This window comes from Aplosporella prunicola (genome assembly GCF_010093885.1).
Source record: "Aplosporella prunicola CBS 121167 unplaced genomic scaffold K452scaffold_6, whole genome shotgun sequence".
Lineage (NCBI taxonomy): Eukaryota > Fungi > Ascomycota > Dothideomycetes > Botryosphaeriales > Aplosporellaceae > Aplosporella > Aplosporella prunicola.
In genome coordinates this window covers 1,175,838-1,203,779 of record NW_022983534.1, presented here as the reverse complement: position 1 = coordinate 1,203,779, position 27,942 = coordinate 1,175,838, and the positions used below count along the sequence as shown (strand labels likewise).

The 27,942-nt window shown below is 51.3% G+C and overlaps 10 protein-coding genes across 10 annotated transcripts; 4 read left to right on the top strand and 6 right to left on the bottom strand.

Annotated features, from left to right (window-relative positions):
• Positions 1-436: 436 nt before the first annotated feature.
• Positions 437-2,048, bottom strand: K452DRAFT_349808 (uncharacterized protein; the record flags this gene model as incomplete). The annotated part of the gene is made up of 3 exons (XM_033545617.1): positions 1,617-2,048; positions 922-1,564; positions 437-870 (listed from the first exon to the last, which is right to left on the bottom strand). The coding sequence occupies exons 1-3, from the start codon at positions 2,037-2,039 to the stop codon at positions 437-439; spliced, it is 1,500 nt and encodes a 499-aa protein (XP_033400548.1). The 5' UTR covers positions 2,040-2,048.
• Positions 2,049-2,270: 222 nt separating this feature from the next.
• K452DRAFT_148081 (uncharacterized protein) lies at positions 2,271-3,481 on the top strand. The gene is made up of 2 exons (XM_033535506.1): positions 2,271-3,346; positions 3,443-3,481. The coding sequence occupies exon 1, from the start codon at positions 2,399-2,401 to the stop codon at positions 3,023-3,025; it is 627 nt and encodes a 208-aa protein (XP_033400547.1). The 5' UTR covers positions 2,271-2,398; the 3' UTR covers positions 3,026-3,346; positions 3,443-3,481.
• Positions 3,482-3,516: 35 nt separating this feature from the next.
• Positions 3,517-5,261, top strand: K452DRAFT_266984 (uncharacterized protein; the record flags this gene model as incomplete). Its single annotated transcript, XM_033538823.1, has 2 exons — positions 3,517-3,803; positions 3,855-5,261. 2 exons carry the CDS (start codon positions 3,517-3,519, stop codon positions 5,209-5,211), a joined length of 1,644 nt encoding a protein of 547 aa, XP_033400546.1. The 3' UTR covers positions 5,212-5,261.
• A 1,900-nt stretch (positions 5,262-7,161) lies between these two features.
• K452DRAFT_306594 (uncharacterized protein) lies at positions 7,162-8,371 on the top strand (the record flags this gene model as incomplete). The annotated part of the gene is made up of 2 exons (XM_033542996.1): positions 7,162-7,697; positions 7,759-8,371. 2 exons carry the CDS (start codon positions 7,162-7,164, stop codon positions 8,369-8,371), a joined length of 1,149 nt encoding a protein of 382 aa, XP_033400545.1.
• Positions 8,372-10,122: 1,751 nt separating this feature from the next.
• Positions 10,123-12,011, top strand: K452DRAFT_285155 (uncharacterized protein). The gene is made up of 3 exons (XM_033540067.1): positions 10,123-10,793; positions 10,850-11,215; positions 11,271-12,011. The coding sequence occupies exons 1-3, from the start codon at positions 10,203-10,205 to the stop codon at positions 11,901-11,903; spliced, it is 1,590 nt and encodes a 529-aa protein (XP_033400544.1). The 5' UTR covers positions 10,123-10,202; the 3' UTR covers positions 11,904-12,011.
• Positions 12,012-12,351: 340 nt separating this feature from the next.
• K452DRAFT_147987 (uncharacterized protein) lies at positions 12,352-14,106 on the bottom strand. The gene is made up of 5 exons (XM_033535504.1): positions 14,018-14,106; positions 13,818-13,961; positions 13,434-13,758; positions 12,933-13,376; positions 12,352-12,877 (listed from the first exon to the last, which is right to left on the bottom strand). The coding sequence occupies exons 1-5, from the start codon at positions 14,053-14,055 to the stop codon at positions 12,611-12,613; spliced, it is 1,218 nt and encodes a 405-aa protein (XP_033400543.1). The 5' UTR covers positions 14,056-14,106; the 3' UTR covers positions 12,352-12,610.
• A 576-nt stretch (positions 14,107-14,682) lies between these two features.
• K452DRAFT_285154 (uncharacterized protein) lies at positions 14,683-16,037 on the bottom strand. Its single transcript, XM_033540066.1, has 3 exons — positions 15,742-16,037; positions 15,261-15,599; positions 14,683-15,196 (listed from the first exon to the last, which is right to left on the bottom strand). Exons 1-3 carry the CDS (start codon positions 15,943-15,945, stop codon positions 14,771-14,773), a joined length of 969 nt encoding a protein of 322 aa, XP_033400542.1. The 5' UTR covers positions 15,946-16,037; the 3' UTR covers positions 14,683-14,770.
• Positions 16,038-18,572: 2,535 nt separating this feature from the next.
• Positions 18,573-21,008, bottom strand: K452DRAFT_306590 (uncharacterized protein; the record flags this gene model as incomplete). Its single annotated transcript, XM_033542995.1, has 4 exons — positions 18,573-19,275; positions 19,331-20,315; positions 20,364-20,635; positions 20,707-21,008. 4 exons carry the CDS (start codon positions 21,006-21,008, stop codon positions 18,573-18,575), a joined length of 2,262 nt encoding a protein of 753 aa, XP_033400541.1.
• Positions 21,009-22,672: 1,664 nt separating this feature from the next.
• On the bottom strand, positions 22,673-25,653 carry K452DRAFT_246002 (glycoside hydrolase family 3 protein). Its single transcript, XM_033538003.1, has 8 exons — positions 25,358-25,653; positions 25,154-25,304; positions 25,056-25,101; positions 24,943-25,005; positions 24,656-24,885; positions 24,503-24,599; positions 23,660-24,450; positions 22,673-23,606 (listed from the first exon to the last, which is right to left on the bottom strand). Exons 1-8 carry the CDS (start codon positions 25,620-25,622, stop codon positions 22,847-22,849), a joined length of 2,403 nt encoding a protein of 800 aa, XP_033400540.1. The 5' UTR covers positions 25,623-25,653; the 3' UTR covers positions 22,673-22,846.
• An 856-nt stretch (positions 25,654-26,509) lies between these two features.
• K452DRAFT_266972 (uncharacterized protein) lies at positions 26,510-27,754 on the bottom strand. Its single transcript, XM_033538822.1, has 3 exons — positions 27,101-27,754; positions 26,761-27,048; positions 26,510-26,707 (listed from the first exon to the last, which is right to left on the bottom strand). Exons 1-3 carry the CDS (start codon positions 27,694-27,696, stop codon positions 26,599-26,601), a joined length of 993 nt encoding a protein of 330 aa, XP_033400539.1. The 5' UTR covers positions 27,697-27,754; the 3' UTR covers positions 26,510-26,598.
• Positions 27,755-27,942: the final 188 nt, after the last annotated feature.

Sequence of the window (27,942 nt, the reverse complement as noted above, 5' to 3'; positions counted from 1 at the left end):
ATTCCTAGCGTAATCCTTTAAATAGTCTATAGCCTGCATATCGCTTAGGGCGATAGGTCAGGGTAAATGAATACAACTCAACTCAACTCAACTCAATCAATCATATAAGTTAGGCTAGGATCTAGATTATTAGTATTTCCTATATATATTTAGACCACGCTCTCTAGCAGTAGATAGGACCTTCGTAGTCAACTCAAAGTATTAATCTCTACTAAAGGTTAATAGTAACACGCCTACTCCGATCCCTTACGTGACTTGTCTCTTAACTCCTACACTTCTTGTCCTTAAGGTAAACCCTTCGAACCGATTCACCCGCTAAGCAATTCCAACGCTTAGGCTGAAGAGGCCTCGTTACATTAGGTTAGGAAGAAGCTCTCTAGCTATTAGTATATTACTATATATATATTTCTACGCTTTATTATTAGTTACTCTACTACTATAACTTAAGTGCAACCTTCGTTCCTTCGCTACTAGTAAGTACTAAGGCTAGCTTCTCTCTCCATGGTCCCGGATCGCAATTTTCTATCTTGCGAAACGTCTGCATTAAACGAACAATCGTGTAGCTTGCCTCTGTTAAAGCGAGCTGCTGGCCAACACATATTCTCGGTCCACCGTTAAAGGGAACAAAGGCCCAGCCAGGTCGCAGCGGCCCGCCTTCTGCATCGGCAGCCCAGCGCTCTGGGAAAAAGTCGTTCGCATTTGGTCCGTACACAGCCGGCAGTCGGTGAATGGAATAAACCGAAAAGTGCATCATTGTCCCCTTGGGAACAAATGCAGGAGCCTTACCATCTGCACCGCCGCCACATGGAAGCGTCGTGTGCGTTGTAGCATATCTTATGTTGACTGGGACGGGAGGAAATAATCGGAGGGCTTTGTTACATCAGCCTCACCCTTACAAGTAAATCGCGATCGCAGACTTACTCTCGTTCAAGACGCTCTTCAGGTACTGCATGTCCTTCAGCGCTGTGTAATCGGGGAGCGATCCTCCCAAAGCGTCGACTTCTTCCCTGAGCTTGTGCCATACTCTGGGATTTCTCGCCAATGCGTGAAAGACACTGCTTAGCAGGCTTGCTGTCGTGTCTCGTGCAGCCAGCATGACGCTAAGCAGCTCATTGCGCAACTGCGTGGGATCTGTGGTTTCTTTGACCAGCTCGTTGAGAAGATTGTAGCGCTCCAGCTTCGCGGTTTCAGGGGGTCGCTCAAGTGCCTGTGCAATGTATTTGTCCGCAAACCCGTGAACAATCTTACAAGCATCTCGGAACTTGGTCTCGCGCAGCAGAGCTCTGAACCGACCTATCCGGACACGGATCAGTAAGTGTGCTTGGGCCATGTCGAAAGCGCGAGAAAAAGCTTGCGACTCCGATCCCTCGAGCGCTAGCTGGGAGTTAATCGAGTGCCCGAATAGAAACTCCGAGGCGCTATCGAGGGTGAAGTTAAAGAACAACGGCTGTAGGTCCACGGTTGAGCCGTCGGTTGGAATTCTTGCCAATAAGTTTTGGATATGGGTCTCAATTGTTTCCAGCTGGGCCAACTGTGCTTTGGTAAAGCTGGGCCGGATAAGAGCCTATGTTTCAATGTTAGCCGTGATTCACCTTACTGTGCGTAGGTTTGCTTACCCTCGAATGTTGCCATTGTATGCCGTCAGCCGTAAAAATGCCACTCCCGAGAAACGGACCAAACGCGTCGATTCTTTGACCCAAACCGAAATCTTTGAAGTTGGTAGCAAGTATCGCTTTGATGTTTTCTGGATCTGCAGTTGTAATGACATGTTGTCCCATGACAACAGCGGAAGCCGTATAACCGCTTGAAAGTGTCCGCTTCAAGCCTTCTTCCAGGCTGGTTTTTTTGCCTTGCTTAGACTTAATAGTCTTGTAGAGTCCGTACCCGATGATGCGCTCTGCCTGTGGGACTTTTGCTGGAGGAAGGCAACCTTTCGCACGCATGAATTGATGCGCTTCAATTGAGGATACAATGAGACCTGCACATATGTACAAGACAACCACCCCGGGGGCAATCAAAACTAAATTTTGGCAATCCATAATGTTGCGAAAAAAAAAAAAAAGCTGTTTGGTTGTTCCTACAGTACACCTTAGCAAACATCTTATAAAACGAGGGGAGAGCAGTGCGGTGAGTGGAAGCATGTGAGTGACTGTGAATCATCTTACTGTTTCTCTAAATCACGATTACATCTTACCTGCATGCTTACGACCGACATATTGCCTGTCTTAGCCTGAATCATTGGTGGCGCACACAGCGGCTTAGCAGGCTGCAGCGTCCCTTGCATGAACGGCCTTGTTACTTGAAGAGTTTTATCCGCCGTGATTATTCAGCTTGTTCGGAGTCTAAAAAGCACGCTTATATTCAGCCCGCCTCGGCTCTATCTGAGATCTCAGCAACAATGACTCCTCGCATTCTTTGCCTTCACGGAGGCGGCGCCTCTGCTGCTATTTTCCGCGCCCAATGCCGCAATCTTGTCTCAGGACTCCGAGACAACTATGAACTCATCTTCGTCAACGGACCCATTGTTTCCAACCCAGGACCTGGTATACTACCGGTATTCGCCGACTTCGGGCCTTACTATCTCTGGTTTTCCGCTCAAGAATATACAACCGACGGACTTGCCATTCTCAGCCAAGCTCTGGATGACGCACTCATTCGAGAAGGGCTGACGCCGGCTGATATATCCGGAGTTATTGGATTCTCTCAGGGCGCTGCAGCCGCATGCGTGCTACTTTTACAGGCTCGATTTGGGGACAGTCGCTGGGCCAGACTCAGTTTTGCCGTGCTTATCTGCGGTGCATGCAACCAGAACCTAATTAACCTGATTGGCAATCCGCTTTCCGTCCGGTCTATGCACGTTCACGGCTTAAAGGATCAATGGTTATCAGGCGGCCAAATGCTCTCCACTTGTTTCGAAACAAAACTCGCCGAAACCATCGAGTTCCAAGGGGGCCATCACATACCGAGAAATCCTCAAGACATAGAGCAGATACTCGAGTTCATTCGGAATGCCAGTGTAAACTGAAACAAGGTTTCTTTCAGCGCTACATAAGCTCTCGATCAGCCCATTCTTTGAGTTACTCTGGCTGGTTTTAATTTAGCATTTTCCGGGGGCGTAAGCGTTTTGCCATGTGGAGATGTCTTTGCTGCGAAATTTGTACTTAAAATAGCAACAGATCCAACAGTTGGCAACTACTCACCAGTTGTAAGCAGGGCGCTCGGAGAAGTCGCTACCGATCAGCCTAATTTCCTTCATTTTAGATGACTTTAACTATTTTCGGCAGGTGATCTAGTTACTACGTTTCCAGAATTATGTGGGATCCGAATCACAAGATTATTAGGAAATGTCAGATTTTAGTCACTCATGCATGTCAGACATGCTTATGGGGCGAAACACTATTTTGCTGATGAATCACTGCGGCCAGTTACCGTCTTTCAGAAGTATCTCTGTCTTCAGAACTACTTCTAAAATAATTCGCACATGTTGATAGAAGGTCTTCTACAACTCTGAAGAAAATGTCGAGCGTCGCTTGGAGAACAATTTTTGCCACATCCGTCTTTTCATCTTTTGCCCTCGTTCGATATGTGCCAGAGCTCCTGCCCAGTCCTAAACCGACATTTATAGCAACCTTCGCTCAGATTTGGGCAGCACAAGTCACAATATGGGTACTGTGGAAGGTATTCCTAAAGCCGAAGTACCTGTCGCCATTGAAGCATCTTCCTGGGCCTAGCGGAGGATCTTTTTGGAATGGGCAATTTAGGATGGTTTATGGCCTCGGGACGGGCGAAGCAGAAGCCAAATGGTAGGACATCGGTAGACAAAGCAAGGTCAAAAGCTAACTGACCTGCCACAGGATGGAATCTGTCCCTAATAACGGGTTTATTCGATATCTATCGCAACTCAACCAAGAACGTCTCATTGTAACATCTCCCACCATCATTGCCGAGATATGTATGAGAAGCTACGAATTTATTAAGCCTCCCGTACTTATCCTCCTGGCCGGACGACTACTCGGAATAGGCCTTGTTCTTTCTGAGCGGGACCAGCACAAGAGACAACGCAAAATGTTCTTGCCAGCTTTTGCGCCCAAGCATATCAAGGAACTGTATCCGACTTATTGGGCAAAAGCGAAGGAAGTAACTGCAAAGCTAACAGACCATCTACGCCACAACGATTCTGCTTTCGAAGTAGGCCATTGGGCATCGAGGTCGGCCTTAGATATCATCACTCTGGCGGCCTTCGGCAAAGATTTTGGCGCCATTCAGGATCCGGAATCTCCTCTCAGCAAGGTCTATCGGACTGTTTTGACACCTACTAGAGGTTTCCTGATATTGACTATGCTAAAAATACTTGTTCCGGCATGGATTGTTGGCCTGATACCCGTTAAATACAACACCTACCAAGATGAGGCAGTCAAAACGATCCGGAGAACTTGCCGTGAGGTTCTTCACGAGAAGAAGCACAAGCTTGCAAACAAGTCACTCGAAGACAAGGACATTCTCAGCGTCTGCCTCAAATACGAAGAGGTTGCGCATGTAGATGAGGAAGCAGTGATCGACCAGATGACAACCTTCCTTGCAGCGGGCCATGAAACAATTGCCGTCGGCATCACTTGGGCCATTTACATGCTCTGTGTACACCCCGAGTGGCAGTCTCGGCTTCGAGACGAAGCTCGCACAACCATCTCACCTCCTACTGGCAATAGTCAAGTCACAAGCACCGACGTGGAAAGAATGCCGTACCTGCAAGCTTTCTGCAACGAAGTCCTCCGCTGGTATCCGCCCATTCCTGCCACCATGCGGGAAGCCACCGCGGACTGCGTCTTGGACAATCAGTTTATTCCTAAGGGAACGCGTCTTTTCATTTCTATCAAAGGCATGAATCGTGATGAGCGTTTTTGGGGACATGATGCCAAACTTTTCAAGCCGGAACGCTGGCTCGGCCCAGATAACCGCTTGGACGCAATAGGCGGGTGTAATACCAAGTACGGCTATCTGTCGTTTATGCAGGGCCCGCGCAACTGCGTGGCACAGGCATTTTCCAAGGCCGAAATGGCTTGCATGGTCGGAGCTTGGATAAGTCGATTCGAGTTCCGACTTGATAATGAAAATCTGTTGGACGAGACCAAGATGGAAATCTCAGGTGGTAGTTTCTCAGGGAAGCCATTACATGGGCTTCATGTGAAAGCAAGGATTTTGGAGGATTGGTAAATGATACTTTGGACAAATGAGTTAGCATGTAGTTAACAAGTATATCGCCGCAGCCAACTTGAACACACTATCTCTTACCTACAGATCTTGTATTTAGTGTATAGGCACGGATGGAGACGTGAAAGGCGCGGTCATATGGTCTGAAATCTTCAAATCACCAAGTTGTTTTTTCAGATGGCGAAACATAAATTACAACTTCGACAAATCATGAGAAAAGCGAGATACAAGACGATGGCATTGTCTGGCATGACCATGCTCAGCTCGGTATTGCAGGCTAGCGAGGCAAACATCTTCTCGACTCGTCCAGGACTTCAAACTGCTACGGTCCTTTACCTGCCAGTAACTTGAAGCTCGTGATAAGGGAAACCAGTGGACAGTTGCCTGCATGATGGGGCGGGCTTATTGAAATCGCAGATCGAGGACGCGTACGCGGGCCAGATGGACAAGTTGCCGGGAAGTGCAAGAGCTTTCCGGGGATTAGTGCATATCAGTGTTGCTTGCTTCGATTGGAATTACTGATGGCTGAAAGATACTTGGAGGGAGCTGAAATAATGGCTCCAAACCAGCGATTGGAACTGTTGTTCCCTCTGTATTCTTTGAACGTCTCTGAAATGCAGTGACTGGTGAAGAAGATCATGCAAACATTGTCACTGTGATTATAGTAGACATGTGTGCGAGCGGAAGAGGAGGGATAGCTAGTTCGCTAAAGTGTTTATTCTCAGGTATGGTATCTCGAAAATGCTACGTACTTCGACTTTAGCAACCATGCCGCTGAATGGTAGAGTCGATATGGCGGTTGTCCGAGGTTGTAGCGCGAACTGCTTTGGCGATATAAGGTTAATGCTGTTGGAAGGGAGTAAGATTGAGAACGGTTATTGCGAAGGGAGTTACTGCAGAGGTGTATCGGAAGAGAAAAGGGTTACTGCGGTGGTAGCACTCTGGGTTGTCTTTTTCGCTTGATCGGGCAAGATGACCGAGACGCTATCGCTGTCGCCTCTGGCCAATGTGACTTCGTACCGCTGACGAGAGATACGAGAGTGACGAAGCGAAGTCGAACTCATCACACCGGCCATAACGCAGATCCGTCCAACTTGCGTGCTTGCCATATCCGTCTTCGGAGGTTCAGAGAGGTGACAGTAGGTAGGGCACATCCGAATGGACTGCCCGTCCCGGCGGTATCACCGGCGGCACCGACGTTTGTTCGCGGGGTAGCCAATTTGAAATCTTGTCCGGTCCCAATATTTCCCCTGTGCGACTACGCATAAACTAGACCGACAAACGTCTCTGGACGACGCCGTCCCAGCCCGACGAGTTTGTGACCCAGCAAAGCTCTCGTCAAGCTAACCACCAGACGCACTCTAGGAAGCGGATGTATTTCCTGTTCGGCGACAGCATCGCGCATCGCGTCGCATCATCTTTGTCCGCCGCGGCGCGAAAACGTCATCGCCGACGCGAATCGCCCAGCATGCCTCCAACGGCCATGTTCCCTCCCAGCGGTATCCAATGCGCGCCACTACATTCTCGCCTGCCGGTGACACCGAGTGAGCGACTGGGGGCATGCTCTGGCGAGAGTTTTCGTAGATGGTCGCATCTGAGAGCTATAACGACGCGTTCGACGTGATTTTGGCGTCGATGCTGGCGCGGTGTTCGAACGACGCGGGTGAGGTTCAGTAGAGTACGGGTACGCGGTGCGATTACGAGTTGAGTGCGGATGGAGGTCATGGTGCGCCATCTATAGCGACTGCGCTGAGTTGTTAGCATCATGGTCATTCGGGAGGGGGATGATGGTGTCGAGGTGATGTCAAGGGCGGGGTGCGCCCGGAGGAGCTAGAGTACCTAGTCGTACAACCAACAACGGTCCGGTAGATCACCCGCGGCGATCGCAACCAGGTACACCAGAGTACAAATAAGAGGAAAACACTACGACTACATGGATCGTTGTCGTCGAAGATGCAGAAGTCGTGGATGCGCGAACGACTGGGCCACCGTCGCGACAAAGCCGCAGATCCCTACCATCACCCGCCTATCCTCCCTCGCGCTCGACCTCCGCCGCACGATGACGGCCAGGCTACGGCTCAAAGCGCATTCTTCCAACGTCTGCCCGTAGAGCTGCGGCGCATGGCCTTAGTGGCCGCCTTTGGCGACACTACTCTCCACATGCACCTTGAACACAACTACCCGCCAGTAGTGAAAAGGAGATTGTCGCTACCATGGGAAACGCACTTGAACCTCGCCGTCACCCTAACTTCAGGCCTGAACACAATCTTGGATAGAGACAACGAAAAGGCTAAAGAGTGGCTGTGGTGGGGCTGTGTCTGTCACCGAAACCCACCCAAGGGCCTTGACATCGGGTGGCCGGACGGTGTGCCGCCGTGGCGCGATTCGTGTCTTAACGGAGGAAACGGGTACTGCGAGCTGTGGCCAGGAGAGTGGCCCGAAAAGTGTCGCGTTGGCTGCATGGGGTGGTTGAGGTCGTGTCGGCAAGCGTGAGTCTGGAAGACGCCACAGTCAGGGTCGACAAGGCGGAGGGTTCTGACGTGTTTTCAGCTATGTCGAAGGGGTCGATGTGCTATACGCCACCAACACGATGCACATTACCACTCTTGTCCTGGTCGAGCACGCCCCGTCACTCTTCCTTCGGCAGTCACTCTCGCGCATCAAATCCCTTGAACTGATATGGCGCCAGCCAGTAGGTCGGTACGCAGCGGAAGGGGTGCCTTACCTAGAGCCTTACGCGGGGCCAGAGGATGCTTCTGCACAGCCTTGCCCAGAAACAAAGCCCCTCATGTCACTCACTCGCTGGCTTCTAGAGGGATTCCCGGGATTAAAGGAGTTGTACCTTTCCCTTGAACACTACAAGCCCTATCCACACGGTCCCTTTCTTAGCGTAGGGCCTTACCCGCCGCGCGAGCACGTTGAAGATTTGGAGCAGGAGTATCTGACGTCGGTGGATGAAATGGTCCGGAGATTAGGGCCCGGGCTGAAAGATTGCAGCATTGCTCTTCCAGATGATCTGTATTCGGCGCTGCGAAAACGGGCATTGCGGGCCGGAGTGACAGCCGATTCTATAGGAGGGAGGTGGACGGGAGAGGGATTCTGGAGAGGGTTGGGAGATGATGAGGCCGTCAAGGGGTACTGGATAAGAGAAGGCCCTGTATGAAGAGAAGACAGACGTCATTGTCGCAAAGACAAAGACAAAAAGTTTCAAGGCGTGCGAAACGAAATGAAAAAGTAGCGAAATGAGAGAGTCTGTGAGAGTCCCATGGAGATGGACGTGCAAGGTTTAGCGCGGGGCATTGGGGTGCGGGCACGCGGGGAACTAAGGCCGGATTAACCGACATTTTGGCGACCGACGCGCGAAAAGATGCTCGCAAGTTGCGCATCATCTCGTACATGGATGCCCAAGTGAAGCAGTCAAAGCCAACATCGTCACGTCGTATCAATGTGTTAGTGCCGCGACCCACGGCAATCAAGGCCCAGACACACCGCCAGAAAATTTGTCCGCCACATGCTCCGCAACAGCCCGTGTCCCTGAACACGACAGCGCCGCGCACCCAGTCGGCCCGATGGCCGAAGCAGGTCAAGCAACCCTCACACCACTGCGCAAAAAAACTTGGCATTCGTGGCCAGTCGAGGCCGGCGTGGGCGGGCGAGACGGGTCAAACAGCAGGGCGATTAGGATCGGGAAGGACGAAGGAGTGCGGTGTTTGTCATCCTTTTGCAGCCCAAAGGCAACCGGGGGCTTAGCGACCGGTGACCACTGACAGCGACCGTGGTGCCATGCGCGCATTGATGGGGGGCACGTGGGGGAGTAAATTGCGAAGGAAGCAATGGAAGGGTGGGGTGCGTGTGGGTGAGAAGCCTGAAAAAGCTGGAGAGTGCCGGGGAAGAAGTTGAGGCTCGACTGATGTTGAGAAGAATTGCCGCGGAGGAGATGGCCCAACATGACAAGGCCAAGCGTTACCACGAAACGGCAGTGGCGGAGGCGCTCGACGATCAGTCGATTGTTGGGTTGATTCGGCCGAGAAAATCGGCAGCCGCCACTGCCGTTGCATCCGTCAGGCTGGTGGACTGGACAAACCGGGGTGTAAATCCGAACGTGCGTCTGGGGGGTCCCCGGTGCCCGGAGGTCGGGGCGAATGTCGGGGGGTAATCGGGGACACTGGGGAGACAATCGGGGGGGGAATAGTCGGGGGCCCGTGGGGGCCAGAAAAACGGGTCTTGCGGAGGCCGAGGGGCCCCGTGGGTCCACAGCCTTACCACTTTGAGATCTGCGATCTGGATAGAGCCGCAAAACCTCAACTTTTTCAGCCTTCTCTGGATAAAGAATTCGGGTATATTCTGCTATAGAGCATCTCCATTTTACCCGCTTCCAACGGCTCGGAACACTTGCATCAAAAGTGCGAATAAGCTTTGCCACTGGGCTTGTGGCTTGAACGCCTGTCCATCACCGCGCGCCGCCTGCCGCGCCGCCTGCCGCATCTGCCCTGCATTCTAGAAAGGGGACCGAAGAAATTTTTTTCTTCTTCGTCGACAAGCGAAACAACGGCCAGAATGCTACCGTGTCCTTTGTCAGAGCCTTCGCGAGGCTTGCGGCTCTAGAACTTGGCTCGCTTCGAATGCCGGCTGCCGAGTCATCACTCCCGCGGCGCCGATGGCGTGAATCTCGTCGCACGGCATCTGCTGAGTGCAGGATCATCAGTGGGTCACGCTATTAGTCTCCGGAAACGGCAGCGGAACCGCCAGGTACAGCCAATCGCTTGCCTCTCTCGATGCGGCCCGCCACCAGCACGTGTCGCCGGCCCTTTTCGCTTCAGGAACTCGACCGTGGTCGAGGGCAAAAGATTTCCTTCCGAACCCTCCCACCACTATATAATCGCTTCCCAGCCCTGGTCAAGACCTTTTCGTTTCATCCCAAGTTCCACTCGACAAAGAGAAACACATCCAACAAACAATCACTCCTCCTCTCCTCCCCTCCACCCTCCTCCAAAATGGGCTTCAGTGATCCCAAAGCTGTCGAGGACAGCACCCACCACAATGAATCCCCGCTTTCCGACTCGCAACGGAATAGCACAGATCGCAAACCCGTCAGCCAGCCCGCAGAATCACGACCTGTGCCCTTGATCGCCTGGGTCCTGGGCGGTGTTGCCTCGATTGGCGGTTTCATCTTCGGCTACGAATCTGGTCAGATCTCTGGTATCATGGCCATGGACGACTTCAAGGACCGCTTCGCCGACAATGGTTCCTTCTCCCCGGCTCGTTCCGGCACGATTGTCGGCCTGCTGTGCATTGGTACCCTCATTGGTTCGCTTCTGGCTGCCTCCGTCTCCGACAAGTTTGGCCGCAAGTACGCCATCTCGTTCTGGGCTTTCTCTTACATTCTCGGCACTATTATCGAGATCACCTCCGAGCATGTGTGGGTTCAGTTCGCTATCGGCAGATTGGTCGGCGGTTTTGGCATTGGTGCCCTGTCTGCCACCGTCCCCATGTACCTTTCCGAATCCGTCGCCAAGGGCATTCGCGGCGCTGCTGTCGCCTCGTACCAGCTTTTCATTACCCTGGGTATCTGGACTGCCTACATGGTTAGTACTCACCTGTTTGACTCTTTGTATCACAATCTGACTGGGTTTGCCAATAGGTTACGTTCGGTACTGAGGGAGCCTACCCCAACAGTGCTCAATGGCGTATTCCCAACGGTCTCTCTGCCTTGTGGGCCATCATCCTTGGTCTCTCCATCTTGGCGATGCCCGAGTCTCCCCGCTGGTTGTACAGCCGTGGTCGCGTCGATGAAGCCCGCAGCGTCATGGCCCGCATGAACAACTGTGATCCTCACTGCGATGAGATCAACGCCGACATTGCCGACATTGAGCAGAAGCAACAGGAGGATCTCGCTGCCGGTACTCCTCACTGGTATGAAGTGTTCACTGGCCCTCGTATGCTTTACCGTACCATTCTCGGCATGGTTCTCCAGGCTGGCCAGCAGCTCACTGGTGCCAACTACTTCGTAAGCAAAGCCGTTTTCCGCACACTCGAGTCTAAATTGTACTAACTTGAACTAGTTCTACTACGGTACTACCATCTTTGAGAAGACTGGCATGGACAACTCCTTCGTCACTTCCATCATCCTTGGTTCCGTCAACGTTGCTGCCACCATCTTCTCCCTCTGGCTCATCAACAAGGCCGGTCGTCGTATCTGTCTCATGGTCGGCGCTGCATGGATCTCCGCATGCCTGTTCATCTATGCCTTCATTGGTCACTACAAGCTCGACAACGCTGATGGCTCGGTGAACCACCAGGCTGGCCAGGTCATGATCGTGTTCTCCTGCTTGGCTATCGTTGCCTTCGCCATTACCTGGGGTCCTCTTGCCTGGGCTGTGGTCGGTGAGCTGTACCCCTCCCGCTACAGGGCTACCGCTATTGGTCTGGCTACCGCTTCCAACTGGCTCTTCAACTTCCTCATCTCCTTCTTCTCGACCTTCATCACCGACAAGATCGACTACTTCTTTGGTCTCGTCTTTGCAGTCAGCTGTTTCTTGCTGTTCTTCATCGTCTACTTCTTCATGATCGAGCCCAAGGATCGGTCGCTCGAGGAGATCGATACCATGTACGTCACGCATGTCAACCCCATCACGTCCGCGAAGTGGGATGCCAGGCAAGCCGGCCTTGATGTGCAGGAGAAGAACGCGGCTTAGTGGAGTCAAGAAGAAGTATTGTTAGCCCCATTTCATATCTATTTAAATCCCCATCTCAAGTCGCATTGTTTCCGTTAGATGGCCTACTCTCCTTTTCACGACATACCCTCGCACTTAATACCACTCTTTCTGTTTTTACGTATCACGATGGCATGGCAGTATCCCTAATGCCCACGCTCATCGCTGAGATGTATCTCCTGTATTCGAGTCGGTCAGATACGAACTGTAGAACAAAAGTTCATGTATATAATGACGAACATTTGTTTATAGACAACAAGAGATAATTTCTCATATCTTTGAAACTCACGGTGATCACTACTTCATCTGTAATCTCTACTTCATGGTCAGCTTTGCTGGTCATATGTGCTTATGTTTTGCGATACTCACCAAGCCTTTCAAGCTAAGTAGGATGATCTGTACCGGGCCAGAATGCTGTGCTGATGGTTCTTGTTTAGGTTTCCGGGGGCTTGGATCCTTCGAGTGACTTCCAAGTTCCAAGACGCGATCTTTCTCGAAAACTGTTCGAAGACGCGATCATTCTCGAAGATAGTCGCCTTCTAGAGAAAGCCAAGTCGGTCCAAGTATTAAAATTAAACGCACAAAGACTTTTTGTTACGTATACAAAAGCGCCGTTAAAAAGCGCAAGCAAAACGCTCAGAATCATCCAAGGTCTAAAGTGGGTTGATGCTTCCACTACTCACCGCTAACTAGGAATTCCAAATATCGTCATCGGGCAGGCGCACCTCCCCGTGGTACGGCTTGTCAAACACGTGTTCGCCATACGGTGGTAGCGGCAGCGAGTCACAAGCACAGCTGCCGTCGTACAACTCGGGTGGCAACTCCGGCGGGGTCACAGTGCCTTCGCTGCTTGCGTCACTGCTGCTGCTGCTGCTGCTGCTGTTGCTTGGGATCAAGATCGTACGGGGGCGCTTTTGGATGGGCGAGAAGAGCTTTGGAAACAGGTAGACGGATTGCTGTGTTGAAAGTAAGTTAGTGCCCGATGCTACGGTGAGAAGACATTTTGTTTACTCTTCTTACATTGGAGGCCTTCCCATCTTCGTCTTGCGTGCATACCGTTACGCGCAACTTATACCGCACATTCACATTCTCTTCGTTGACGCTTTGCACACAGGTAAACGGCACCAGTGGAAGCTGCATCGGGACCGAAAATCGGATCGTCGCGCAATTGCTCTCGGGCAGCGGGCTCTCTAAGAAAGTAACAATGTCGTTCGGCGTCCTGGTGATGGTTTTTATGAGCCGCTCCTCCTTGGACGAGCGCCAGAGCTTGTGATCTCTGGTCACGGCCAGCTGCACAGTCTGCAGGAGGTCGAGCTTAATGGACTCGACGTCGCTGGAGGTGTTGCGGTTGCCGGTGATGGTGAAGTCGAGGGAGAGTTCGCCGTCTGTGGGTTGGTAGGGTTGAGCGAGGAAGATTTGGCAGGTAAGATCGGAGGGGAAGGTAAGCTCGCGGAACTAATGAAGGGAGAAATGTTACTTCCTCTGTCGCCGTTGAAAAAGAGGAAGGCTTACCTCGGGGGCAAAATAAAGGTCATCCGCCCAGAAAGAAGGCGACTTTATAAGTTGTAAGTCCTCGGTTGTGCTGGTAACCATGGAGAGAATACCAGTGGCGACTTCTGCTGTCAAGGTGTAGGAAATGCTGGTATTGTAAGGCAGCCAAGATACGGATTCGGGGAGGTCCCCGCTGAGACTGAAGGTAAACGGCCATGTGTACAAGCCCGGTTCAGCCTTGCTTGCTTGTGCGGCACTTCTAACGAAGACGTGGAGTTTCTGCTCTTGATGGTGGATGGTCTCCTTTTGCTGAACAGTTTGCGGCTGAAGTGTATTTGTGAACCAGCTGCACACCGTTAATTTGCCCATCCGAGCAAGGACAAGACTTTAGCGGTTATGACTGACCTTACTTTCCGAACCCCTTTCAATATCACCTTGACGGACTTGATTGTGGTGGGAGTTTGGCTAAAGAAGGTAACATGGCCTTTGATGACTTTCTTCTGGCCGTCCCGATGCGTGCGCCGAAAGACGATATCTTTGCTGTCGAGGCTACTCATCCAAGTCAGTCAGCATTACCATGCCAACGAGGCTATGCTAGCACATGCCCTATTCTTAAAGTTTTGTCAGGATTGTGCGATATCATTCTAACAATTCCTCGGCGTTGTTTTGCTCGCTGAGCCACAGAGATTGGGAGGCGCTGATGCTGTGATCGAGTCTGAAAGTGCGAGGTCTCGCGACCTTTTGTATTCCTATTCCTGCCAGTATATGCTCCTTAGGGGATAGCCAGCACATGATTCTCGTGCGCTTGGCCATGGGTGCAGAGCAGGAGAGGCGTGCTGAGAGAGACGGAAAGAGAAGCGTAAGCGTAAAGATGCTCCTGAACCGGAATCGCGTCCGACGGGTAGCGCGGACCGTCGTCCGGCTTCGATGCCCAATAGGGAAATAATCCCAACGCCTTAGCGTGCTTGGCTTTATCACGAGGTCGCCCACAGGGACCCGCATGTGCTGGGATTCGGATGGCGAATCGGAGGCTTGTGGGTGGGGGTGTATTTTACGTACATGCGATCGCTTGCAGGCACACAGCTGGTGCGATCTTCTAGACCTTAGTTCCATGTATGAAAATATTGCATTCTTGTTTACTACGTTGCGCAAATGCTGTGCATATGTTGTCTTCGTCGCCTGCAGTTGTTCGTTACTCAGAGAGTCATGTTTGGCCGACGGTGGTGTGTTCTATCTGCTGACGCCATCCACGTCACCGCACTTAGTGTTACGGTCCACAAGATCGACTTCATTAACTCTAGGTCCAAGACTTTAGGAGAGACCGAAAAGCAAAACGGAAAGAAAGTAACTTCCTTCTATCAAAGCAAGTAGGTCTTGATCTGCTCAAGCGCATACTTGAGTCCCCTTGCCTCCTCCGGCTTTATGTCCAATTCCTCCTTGCTTACGTACGACGACCCCAAATAGGACGGCCAATCAGATACCACCTCGCAGAACTTGAACTGCATATTAATCTCTACGCCCAACACGCCCCAAAGGTCCTCGTACTCTTTCGACGTGAACTCGACAACGACGACTGGCTTCCCCGTAACTTCGCTCCAGTCTTGAGCAATCTTTTCAAAGCTCACGACTTCAGCATGCACGATGGCATACTTGCCAAGTGCTTTCTTGGGGTGGGCCAAGATTTGACGTACCCAAGTGCCTACGGTAACTGAGACGTCGCCCGTAATGGGGAACGTAGTAGATGGCTTCGATGTAATGGGCCAAATGTACTTGCCGCTTCCAGGCTACATATTTGTGGTCGGAGTTAGTCCTTTACCGCGTATCTATCAAGTTCCTCGGGGCACGTACCACTTCGATGGGCTTCAAACCCGGGAGAAAGGCCAAGTTAGACGAATAAAAACCAACGTAAAGATAGGTGGTTTTTGCGGCCAACTCAGGATACTCATCCCGAATGCGTTGGTCAACCCTGGCCTTGTAGTCAAAGTGCGGAACGTGACATTGGCCGTTGGTCCCATCATTTGCGGAAGGCAGTGTGCTCCAGACGTAGTGCTGTAGAGTTTCTGTTTGCGATGCAGCTTTTGCCAAATTCACTGCATGTTTCGCTTCGATTTCGCCGGCCTCGCTAGGCGACTTTCCGGCGAGGAGATGCTCCCAGAAGTTCGTCACAGCGAAGATGGCTTCGACACCCTGTAGGGTACTCAGTGTTATTCTTCTATCCTAGGGGTTGAGGCCGAAGCATATGCTTGATGGAAAGCGCGACGTATCATGTAAGGCTCTTTCCAATTGTATACTGTAATCCACTGTTTCTTTGTGGTTTCTTCTCACTCACCTCGAACGCTTTCACTAAAGAGTCCTCATCGTCAAAGTCCGCACCAACAACCTCGGCCCCTTTTGTCGCGAGGGTTTGCGCAGCGTTGCCATTTGGATTGCGTGTAATTGCTCGGACTTTCCAGGCACCGGTCGCGAGGAGAATACGAGCAACAGATCCTCCTTGTGTCCCAGTGGCACCTGTGACTGCGATGGTCTTTGTCATTTTGATTGATTCTTAAGTTTTGTCACAGGCTGTGGATTCCGCAGATGGACTCTCTGTTTATATATGCTAAATTCCGATTTTTACTCGGAGTCGTTTCTTGGGAAATCCATAGAAGATCTGGGAAATGCGGGGTCAAAGAACTTTAAATCGCCAAGCCGCAGGGCATATTTAGGATAAAAGAGTAAAGTTTCTGGCCCCGTAGATCCACGTCTTGTGGAGGCCAAACCCGCCACTTGAACTAAGATTTCGACAGCCACTTTCAGCCCAGTGGGTTCATGAGAGCGCTCGGATATGCATCAAAGAGTTTTTGGAAGTTTTGAAGAAAGAATTTTGTTCAGTCATATTTCCAAGAATAAGCCCTAATCAATACCGTTAATGCTATAGCATGTGACGTGTCCTTAATCGTGGTTGAGGCGGTTGAGAAAGCAATATGAGGAGCAGGAATACTGCGTCGAGAGCCTGAAGTATTCAAATACTTAGCAACCGCTGCTGAATTGCTCAAATGCACAATATGCGTTGGTCGCTAAACAACCGTGCCTTGCCGCAGCCCCATGTGCTTTTACAGTTTCACTGTTGGGGATCACCGCAGTTCGACCACGAGGCTCGCGGATCGTATCCTCGATTCCTCCCACCAAACGCTGATGATCAGAGCGCAAGGCTGAAATCTTTAGGCTAGCGCAGATGCACGGTGAGTCATATCAAGGCTGCGGAGTAAGCGAGCAAGCGCGGCAAACCCTTGCAATCCAGGCTTGCCGAGGAAAATTGCCTTGTTTTCCAGACCGATATGCATCATGGGCTGAGCGTTAAGCACCAATACCCTCAGCGCCTCCTCGGTGTGTGCTCGTAAAATCAATTCAGACGTACTCTAAAAGGACGTTCTCGCAGGTAAGCGCTTCCTTCAGCCCCATGATTACATGCCTCCACGGACGCCAGGGTTTCTTAATAAGGCAAGTTGTTCCGGCAAAGCAAAGACTGTTGCCTTAAATGTTGGAAACTTAAGTTTTAACTATGATTATATAAGAGACTGGAGATAATTTGCTATCCGCTTGTGTGTAAAGTGAATTGAAATACCTTGCTAGGCCATTGGCCCGCTCTAGGATGCTAGGATTGTCGAGGCGATGGGAACCCTATGCAAAAGGTGAATGGTAACTATTTCTTTCACCAAAAAGATTTTTTGTAAAGGCGATAGATTTCTATGGTAGTTTGAGTTCTAATTATGTTCTCCAGCCCTCGATTCCTGGGTGATGGTCCGAGAAAGGCGTTAGGCTGCGAGAAAAAAAAAATTATTAAGTATAACGAACAATGCCGCACCAATATTCAAAACATACTGTACGTAGAGTTATAGCTTAATTATTACTTAAACGCCAACCGAGCGTTTAAGAAGCCGTTATTACGTCTTACTGCGCACTTCGCTGAGATTGATCAAGAGATGAGCGACCACTACCGTGATCTTGCTGCATCTCAGCTGTCTATAGACAGCCTTGCGTAATCGATCAAATGGTGTACCGTCCGAATACTCAACGAAATTAAACTCTGCCTGTATAGGGTCTCCCTTTGCACATGTCCAGCCGCTAAATCATTTCAGTTAGAGATAATCAGCATCGTCCGATGATGCGAATGGATGATCGTCTACAATAACCGACATTTCAGAATGCACCTTTACTTTCCACGAGAACCAAGGGGTCTGCCTGCTAGCATGTGGACGTCCTACACCGCCCCCGGGATATTCATCTACAGCTGAATACCCGAGAGCTCTAAGCATTCAAGGAATGTTCGACCGTTCAATGCCCACAGGAGATCAAAGTTGGGAAAATTATCCACCGAAGTTTCAGAGCGGCCAGAGATAAGCTTGCGCCCAACGCGAAGGGTAGTTTATAGATAAGTCAAGGAATATTCTTGTTCCTATAAGAAGGAAGTGCTCGGAATTGAGACACGTAAACAGAGTTAAGACGTCTTTGCCTGGCAAGTATCTCCTCTTTGTGTTACTTTCACCTCTTAACACTGAGAAGTGAGAACTTTCGAGTGAAGTATACAATTTTTGTGTAATGTGTTAACAACCCGCAAACGCTAGTGGGATTGTTTACCTCCGCTGTCCATAATTTCGCAGCGTGGAACTCTCACTTTCGTTAAATTAACTTCCAGCCAACTCCGAGCTTTCTAAGATCCGATACATCATCTCAGCCATAGACGGAGCCAATTGTGGCAATGCTGCGGGCCGCTTCCTCACCATCGAAGGTGGCGAAATTCCATGATGATGGCAGAAGCAGACACTAAGTCCTAGTGTAGACTTAGGGCTTCCCCGAAGAAAGGGCGGATCATTAGTAGATAAAGATCTTAACTCTTAACTAATATCGCTACAACTTGTTAATAGATCCTCTTTGTCTGCAATACAAGATTCCCTTTAGTAGCGGAACAATTACGCGTCTCTGCATTAATAAACAAACTTCACAAAACAAACTATGGAATAACATGGTAATTTCTCGAATAGAGCACGTATCGCACGTATCTAGGTGTATCCTCTTAAAAGCGTGGTTTAAGATATAAGCAGTGACAAAATAATAAGTAACCATTATTTCACTGTCGATCAGCCCAAAGTGTCATCTATCGGCTCGGTCTTATGCCTCTAACTACGAACGAATAAGAGCGTCCTTATGTCTCTTTGTGGCTATCACTTCTTCCCTCCACAGCCAGCCTGCGGCAGCGGCTGCTCCGGGTCCGAAAACAGCAGCGGCACAGCACAACAACCCGACAACAGTAAGCCAGCTTTGCCGAACCATACCCGCCGCTTTCAGGTCCCAGAATAACAGAACAATCCAGATAAGAGAAGAGGCAGTAAAGCAAATGTAGTTGTACTTCAGCGCCTCAACTTCTCCGAGATACGGAATGATCGTGTGGCCGAGCGAGAACGAAGTACGTAGTACTGTTCCTAGCCATACGAGGCCTGAAACTGCTGCCATCAAAGAGATCGTCCACCGAATTGTTGGTACGTCACGCGTGACGTTGTTTATACGGTCGTGTTGCACAGTGTTGGGGACGAGCGGTGTGTGCGCAAGTAGAAACTGGCCGAGCCCAATCCAAAGTGGAAACGAATTGTAAATCCACTCGCCAATATGGCGCAGTGTAGGATCCGGAGCGTACCTTGCTAGTAAAGATGGAATGTAGTAGATTAGTATCATGACAGGAAGGACGGATGCCGTATAGCGCATGTCTGTGAGACGCTTGTCGAGCATGCTGAAAGCTTCTATCGGCGTAAAAACGTAGTGGATGAAGAAGTAGATTGGCATGACAGCGCCGACTTTGCACAACGAGGCCATGCCGAAGAGTATCGGTCTGATAAAGCTAGATAAGCATTGTTGACTGTGTGTTGACAGGGATGGTAACTTACAGCCTTGCAAGGCTCAGAGCGTTGGCTCTCCGCGAAGATTCAATGAGAAGGATAGCATACACCAGGCCAAAATCTGCGAGAAATGTGGGAACCTGGGATGAACTGATGCTGCCGTAAGACATTGTCGCCAGGCTTTGAGAACTCGTGTTGATAAAGCACTGAACCGACATTGCCAGAAGCGGAGCTGCAATTATGGCCCGACGCATTATGCTCTCTTCGTTGCCGAGACCTTGGTTGCGGTTGAACGGCATAGTCCCAAGGAGTGATTTGGGAGGGGGAGGCAAAAAGTTCAGCATTGTTGACCCAAGCCAAGTCCAGCATCCTTCGTTTATCGGATAGTCTCCGCCGTAAGGAAACACCCAGTGCGCGATCAGCTTTTCCTTAGTTCCTTTTATTGCCTGGATCCGCGTCAGATAGTTTGATTTTTCGACAGTTGCAGAAGCCCGAAGCTTTCTCTCTTGTTGGTATTCTGCAAGAGCATTCCGGATATCTCCATATGAGGGAAGGGTTCCATGATCCTGTTTGTTAACCAGGCTCTTGATTGAATTTGCGAGGGCGGCGGCGCTTTCGATTCCAGACATGCCGCCAGCACCTGCGTTCGGGGTCATCTTGTGCGCGCTGTCTCCCAAGCAAGCGAACCTTCCCCAAGTCCAGTGCTCAAAGTCGGCTTCTTCCAGGGCCACAAGGGTAGCTCTCTCACAATTTCTCCAGATGTCCCCGAACTTAACAGTGCCTCCCGGATAAATGGGTATGTAGGAATATTTCCGTGCCATCTCATCTTTGTCCTGTTTGTTGAAGCGCGGGATTTCACCCATGCGGTAAGTTTGAGGCATCTTTTCGAACAGGAACCAGTATACGCGCCCTCCTTTCGCAGTGATGGTCATGGTTGACACATCCCGGCTAAATGTAACGTCGTAGGCTCGGGGCAGCAACCCAGGTGTCGGTGCGGATATGCCAAACAAGCACCTGTACTCAGCGATCATAGCTTAAAAATGGTCAACATTGCTTCAATAAGACCATCAAGTTAGCTTACTGTCTTGGACATTGTCTGGTATCCTTCCAGGCTCCTGTGTCTTTGCAATGCGCCACATCTCTTGCCTTGTCTTACTGTAAACGCCATCAGCACCGACAATAATGTCGCCGCAGTAAAAAGTGCCGTCTTTGCATGTCGCTACTACTTTTCCGTCGACTTCTTCCACCCTCGATAAGCATTTGTCGAGGAGTATTTTGTTATGATCCCAGATATGCTCCGAGAGGATTTGGAGAAGCCGATGCCGGTCGAAGAAAAGGATAGGATAGTACGTCCTAATGGTATTAGACAAAGGTAGTAGTCAGCAAGCTGAATTTCACTCACTGCCTGGGTTGACTAAACTTACCGCGCCCGAAGTAGCTGGAAACCGTCGTATCTAGGAAGCAGATACGATCCATCAGCCGCATGGTAGCCAGCAGAGTCAAACGGTTCCGTGGAGTTCTCAATGTCTTCGTAACAGCCAAGCTGGTCCAGGATGCGGCTTCCGTTCGGAGCCAATCCGATTGAAGCTCCGACGTTTGGTGCAATCTCCGTCCTGGATTCAAGCAGTAGATAGTCAATTCCGGCGTGTTGCAATGAGTTTGCAAGCGTAAGGCCCGCAATTCCTCCGCCAACTATCAGTACTCGAAATTGATTTGGTTTTTCCATGTTGAAGGCGTGGGAATTATACGGAAACAAGTCAAAAGGACAGAGTTCAGTGATGTTTAAATATCGTCCCCACGCACTCCGCTCAGACTCAAGACCATAGTCCTAATTTAGATCCTAAAGTCAAAATCGCAGGGATGTGTGTTATCAACAATGCCACTCGGCGGAATTGTCCTCGTCGGCCGCCGAGTTACCGAGACAGCTTGGACTCAAATGTGGCCGTCGGCAATCTGGCCCCTTGGCGATCTTTCCACTAAAGACGTGGGGGCTAGAAACAGTTGGCCTGATATTTTGTTCACAGTTCACTCACCACAATTTGGTTTGACGACCTTAAGCTTAGGCTTAGGAATAACACAAGTCGGGGCAATATCGAAGCGCTTGTTAGAGAATTTGGCTTTCAATAAAGAGGCGCGCAAATAAATATTCTTGTTACTTTTAACGAGAGCTATCTACACGAGTCTTAATATCTTTAAGAGATATTCTGAAGGAACTGCGTAGAAACACAGTAGAAAGTTAAGTGCTATTGCAAGCGTCGCACGATACACGATTTTTAGGCATCTTTAACGTATTTGGCTCATCAAATATACTAAGTAGTATACATAAATAGGTACAATTCAATATGCACGGACTGAGCATAAATCCTGATCTTATACAAATCCAAATCCAGAAGTTTCCCCGGATCCTTATCGCCCAAACGTGCCCACAAAACTCATATAACCCGTCCCGGGTCTGTAGAGCGCTACGTAAATCCTAGTACCGAACGCGTGGCTCTGGCCAATGCCCCGCCGCCTGTTTACGATGCAATGCCCAGAATGGGAATTTTGAGATCAGCGATCATCGGTGCGTTGTATCCCACCATCTGGCCAGGAACAAAGACTTGGGAACTTGGACTTACCAGCATGCTAGCAACCGCCTACGCCGCCCTAGTCTTCCAAAAAAAAAAAACGTTTGTTAGACTCGCCCGTTAACTTTTCGCCCCCAGTGGCGGTGCCAGGTCTCCACATAAACCCCTCAACCACGTAAGTCTTTCGTTGCAGAAAACTCAGCCCCGAACATTGCTGTCTGTTCCTTTAACCTTATCTAGTAAATGTAATGACTCAGTCCAACTTTAATGTTTTAGCTTTAAGCTAGCAGATATATATCCTATAAATAGTCACACTTCTATCATGAAAACTGATACTCTATTTTACTCATAGCCTTCGATTGATGTACTCGGTTAGAGTATTATAAAACTACTTTAGTAGATCTTCTATTAAAGGAGCAGATGAATTGTTGAAAACAAAAATCTACTAAATTATCCCAGTACGTAATATAATGCAATGAAATCGCTCGATAACGCTGTTTAAGAGCCTTGGTAAAACGAAAATACCTACTGTATATATTTATATAGTGTATAAGTAAGTTACTGGGTTTTCTCTTCGCCAATTAAAGGTTTCTATAACTATTTAAGTATATTATAAGCCTACAGGTCTGGAAAACGCAGTAGGTAGAAAAGGTTGAAGGAAGCACTGCGGACGTAATATAATGTTTGCTTTAAAGAGAATATTTTCATTTAGGTCTAGTACTTATATTGAAGAAGAATATTCTCTATTTCCTTCAGTGGTTCCATGTACAGTATAAATTTCACCTATATACCCATTTGTTTAATGGCTGGAACCGACAAACTTAATAGTCATTCCCCACTACATACCACAATCAAAAGCACTTAAACACTGACGTAATCTTTTCTCATAAGCAACGCGAGATCTAAATAATTACTCTAAAAGATTTTCACAACTGAAGAAACCCAACATATCAAAACACGCCCTCCCTAATCTTCCAAACCACCACACAACCACCTCTTAAACAACCATCGTCCCACTCGCCTTCAAATCGCGGCTACTAGCCCCAACCCAAAACGTATACGTCCCCTTGACGATCTTCCAATCCTGAGCCGCAACATCCCAAACGCTCAAATCGCGCCTGCGCAACTCAAACTCGACCTCCTTCTCGCGGCCCGGCTCCAGCCTCAGCTTCTCGAACCCGCGCAGCTGGCGCACCGGCTGCCCCGCCGCGGCCGGGAAGCCCAGGTACAGCTGCGCCGTCTCAGCACCCGCGACCTTGCCCGTGTTCTTGACCGAGACGGCCGCCTTGGCCACCGTGTCCCACATGTCGGCCTTGCCGCCGATGCCCTTGGCGCCGGTGGCGAAAGGGCTGGCGAGCGCAGAAGCGTTCGTCTTCTCAATCGTGACGCTGTCGGAGAAGGAGAACGACGTGTAGCTCAGCCCGAACCCGAACTCGTACCGCGGCGTCACGTTGTACTTGTCGAAGTACTTGTAGTCGATGTAGTTGCCCTCGCTGTACGTGCACACGGCCGTGTCGCACAGCCCCACGTTGTAGTCGCTCTCGTTCTTCGCGATCGTGTACGCGAGCTTGCCCGACGGGTTCACGTCGCCGTACAGCACGTCGACGATCGCGTGTCCGGATTCTTGGCCTAGCATGCCGCCGTAGACGAGCGCCGTGACGTTCTCGTTCTCGATCCATTGGTCGACGAGGCGCGGGCCGCTGGCGTTGATCACTACGACGGTGTTGTTGCATTCCGAGGCGACTTCGGTGACCATCCTGGGGGGTGGTTAGAGCTTGTAGAGTTGGAACGTTGAAGGAATGGGGCTTACTTGTCCTGGTCAGCGTCGTAGAGCTGACCGCGGTCGGCTCCTTCGCCAGAGTACGCGTTCAGGAAAACGAGGCAAACGTCCATGTCCGCAGCATAGCCTTCATAAGTCTGACTAGCGCCAGTGCCAGTGCTGAAAGAGGCCATGCTTCCCGTGGCGCCGGTAGAAGACGAGGCGCTGTAGCCCGTGTCATTCATGATCCAGCGGAGCTGCGTGCCGTCATCCATGGCCCTGGTCGTAAGCGCGTAGTGCGGAGTGACGAGATAAGTGAAGGAGCCGGTGCCGCTTCCTCCAATGTCGGCAGCGTGGCCTTGGTACACGTCGTCAGAGCCCGTGACGGCGAGCTCGTGCGAAGGGCCGGCAATCGGCGCGCCGGCGTGGACACCGAAAATGGCCATCGAGCGCGGGCTCTTGAGCGGGAGGGCGCCGTTGTTCTTCAGCACCGCGAGCGAGGACGCAGCAACTTGTCTGGCGAGCTGGCGGTGGTTCTTGCGCGCGTCCCGGAGATCTTCCTCCTCGGCCTTGGAGGGGAAGCTGCCGTCCTGCTGGTTGAGCTTGTAAGAGGGAAGGACGTTGCGGATGGCCATGTCGTTGAGGCGAGCCTCCGTAAGGCTGCCGTTGTTCAATCCTGCGTTCATAGTAGAGTTGGACCAGGTGGATGACGAGGCGTAGTCCATGCCAGCGTTCGCCGAGCCGAACGCAGTCTTCTGGCCTCCGACGTCGCCGAACACGAAACCAGGGAAACCAAGCTCGGTCTTCAAGAGGCCTGCAAGGAGTGCTTGGTTCTCGCATGACTGGAGTAGATTAGCAATCTGAGCAACGAGCTAGGAGGTTGAGAATACCTACGTAAGTCTCGTTGACACGGTTAAGTGCGCACATGACCGCACCAAGACCCTGCTTGACGCCATCGTAGAAAGGCCACAGGTAAGTCTCGTGGATAGTCCTACGCTGCATCAGTACCAAGTAACAAAGCCTCCAGGCATATAACTGAGAACTTACTTGTCATCAGCGTTACTCGAATAAGCAAGGCTAGTAGACGAAGAGGAGTCACTGTCGCCACCAGGTCCGCCACCCATTGAAGTACTGTTGGAGGCACCGGAAGGGCCGCCGCTCATAGAGGTGCCGTTGGAAGAGGGGCCGCCGCCCATGCCGCCATCGGGAGGGCTACCGCCACCTCCACCACCGGACGAGACGGTGCGGTTATTCTCTTGTTCGTTCAGGAGGAAGTGCTGTAAGATGGCGTTAGCAAAATACGACTTTCCGCACTGGTGAATTACTGTACATACCTTTGCGCCAGTGATGACGCCCGCATCATTCATGGCCCGCACAGCCTGACCAAAGAAGATACCCTGTAAACGTTAGCTATGATATCGCCGACGCTGCAGCCGGCGTTTCTTACGTTGAGGTACGAATCGGGGCCGAATGATTCGGCGTTACGGCCACCCCTGTGCTGGTCAGCATTTGCCACTTCCATAAAAAAGGAAACTCATGACTTACCAAGGCGTCCTTCCCAGGGGCTGGCTGACAGGTCCGTTGATGACCTGCAGTCCCTTGTTGCGGAACTCGGAGCCCAACGCCTTGTGCTGGGTGTAGGCCAAGTTCTTGTCCCAGGTCATGGCCAAGGCGGAACCAACGGGCCATGTCGTGACTGGGCATGTCCGTCAACCTCTCTGTGCAAGCGCCGTGAAGAAGTAAACTTACCATAAAAGTAGTCGAGAATAGAAGCGCCGGAATCCTTGAAATTCAGGGCAGAGAAGTTCCCAACATCGGAGCCGGTGATCAACGAGATCTTCTCAGCCGTCGTGAGGCCCTCAACGAACGTCTTCGCCTCGTCATAAGCGGACTGCCACTCGCCGAGGTTCACGGTCCCCGAGGACAGCAGCTGCGAAGTGTAGTTAGTCGAGTAGGCATAGATGCCATTGGTAAAGAGCGTCAGCAGCGCGAGATGCACAAACGAAGGAGCCATCTTGTCGAAACCGTTGGGATCCAAGCACGCCTCTGCAAACAAAGCAAGCGGCCATGGTCGGCATAAAAGCAGCGCAGACGAGCAGAGCATACGCGTGCCCGAAGCAGAAAGCAGCCTAGCCTACACGACTAAGCGAGCGCAACGAGGCCAAAAGCGGGGCCCGTCGACACACCCAACCGTGCCAACTCTCGTTCGTGATAGAGAGTGAGACATTCTCACGCCTATCGCCCGACAAGCCGCCACTTCCCTCATAGCCCTCTCAATGCGCCAATTTGCCCACAGCCTTCACGTCGCGTAGCGTGCGTGGGCGTGAGACAAGACGGTGGCGCATGCGCGCGCACTTCCTCCCTCTTGGCCCGCGCTGAGACATTCCGCTCCTCGCCCTCCTATAGCCCTCGAGGGTGTGGCGCTATATAGCCGCGATATCGGGCTCAACGGCGTGGCTGCCGGCCATTTCGGCCGCCCCCATGGTTGCGCGGCCTCCTCGTGGCTGGGTGACGACGCGCGCCTGCGTCCGAGCGCGAGCGGGAATACCGGCTGCGGCCGGGAATGGCGAAAGAGAAGCATTCTTGTCGCTATCGTGCGTGCGTGTAAAGTCAGTGGTTAGTTGTGCGGATGCGATTTTGCCGCGATTGTTTGGTGCTTTTTCCGGGTAGGCAACGATTCGCATTGGGGCCCCTTAGCTAAGTTTCGCAACCAATAGGTTTCGTTTCGCTTTGAGTTTCATCCCGCTCATGCTTACCAAATTCTCTCTCCCTAGGCCGCTCCCTTTTCATTTCTTTTCCGCCGCCTTCTTACCGTTGCCGTTGTCTGTCTGTCGGAGAGTGACTGTCGCTACGGACGCAGTAGTGTCATGCAAGACTAACACCAGCAAAGAGAGAAAAACGGTACGATTCTGCACATACTTATCATCAAGTCGTTTGCACATGATTCACTCACTCCAAACCGCTCATCCTTTCATACGGCAAAATGTCCATCAAACAGACGTGACGCCAGGTTTGATCTGCTCCAAGCGCGCAAACAACTCTTTACAAAACTTCTCCTCCAGCTCTTTGTTGGCCTGGCCTTCGACATTCGCTCCGTTTCTGCGTTCAGTTAGAACCTTGGCAGCGACGTGGCATTCATTCATTGCACTTACGGAGCAACTTTGCCGTCCACCAGGAACGCACCATGCGTCTCAGCGCCAACGTCCGGGGCAATGGCATGGACGAGAGCGCGGCTGCCAACTTCAGTCGTGCGGGCGAGGAAAACAGCAGACAACTGTATCACCATGCCCTGGAACCATGGTACCTCGTCGCGGAAGATGTCGCTCTTGCACAATCCAGGCGTGAGATAGTTGATGACGACGTCCGACTGGGGCGTAAGAGGGCTGGTCCGGGCAATGGCGCGGACGGCGTACAACAGCAACAGCTTGGAGACTTTGTACCTACAAGCTAGTCAGGGAAAATGCTAAGGTGATGCAGGAGATATTGCCCAACCTATCGTCCAGGTCGGCGTGTTCTTTGTCGTTCAAGGCATCCAGAATGCTGCCTGGTAGTTCCTTCTCGGAGAACTTGGCGATGTACTGGAGCTCGCTGCCCACGAAAGAGAGACGCCCTCTGGCACGGTACTTTTCGGCACTCTCGCGCAGCTTGGGAAGGACTTCCAAGCCAAGCAGCGATGCACCAATGACATTGGTGGCTATGTGCATTTCGTGCCCCTCAGCAGTCCCCCACTTGAAGGTTAGGATGCCGGCATTCTGCACCACGGCATCGAGGCGTTCGAGCTGACGGACGCGGTCGCCAAACCGCTGGATAGAGGCGTAGTTTGCCAGGTCGAGATACCACACCTCAAGGCGCGTGGGCAAGCATTGAGTGGTCGCAATGACATGTTCGACTGCAGCCTCGCCTTTCTCGACGGAACGAACGGCTAAGATGACGCGAGCGGCATTGAGGCGGACCAGGTGCTTGACGGCTTCGAGACCAAGGCCGGTATTGGAGCCGGTGACGATGACGACTTGGTCCGAGAAGTCGGCCGTGGGGTAGGTTGGGGTGAAGAAGAGTTGCGAGCGCAGAAAAGTCGTCAGGAAGGTCATGACGGGCGTGGAATGAAGGTGGGAGAGAGGGAGCTTGGGAGGAGGCCATGAGTCTGTGCACCCCCGCCCCTTCGGCTCGGCCCGCACGCATCATCGTGGGAGCTGGGCACCTAAGCGAGTATTGGTTGCACCAGAGAATATCTGGGAAAGTTTCGTCTTGTGTTACTCATGTGTGTTTCCGTTGTAGGAGTGGGGTGTGGTCAAACGGTTATAAAGGCCTAACCTTAGTCCGCTCCGCCATGCAGG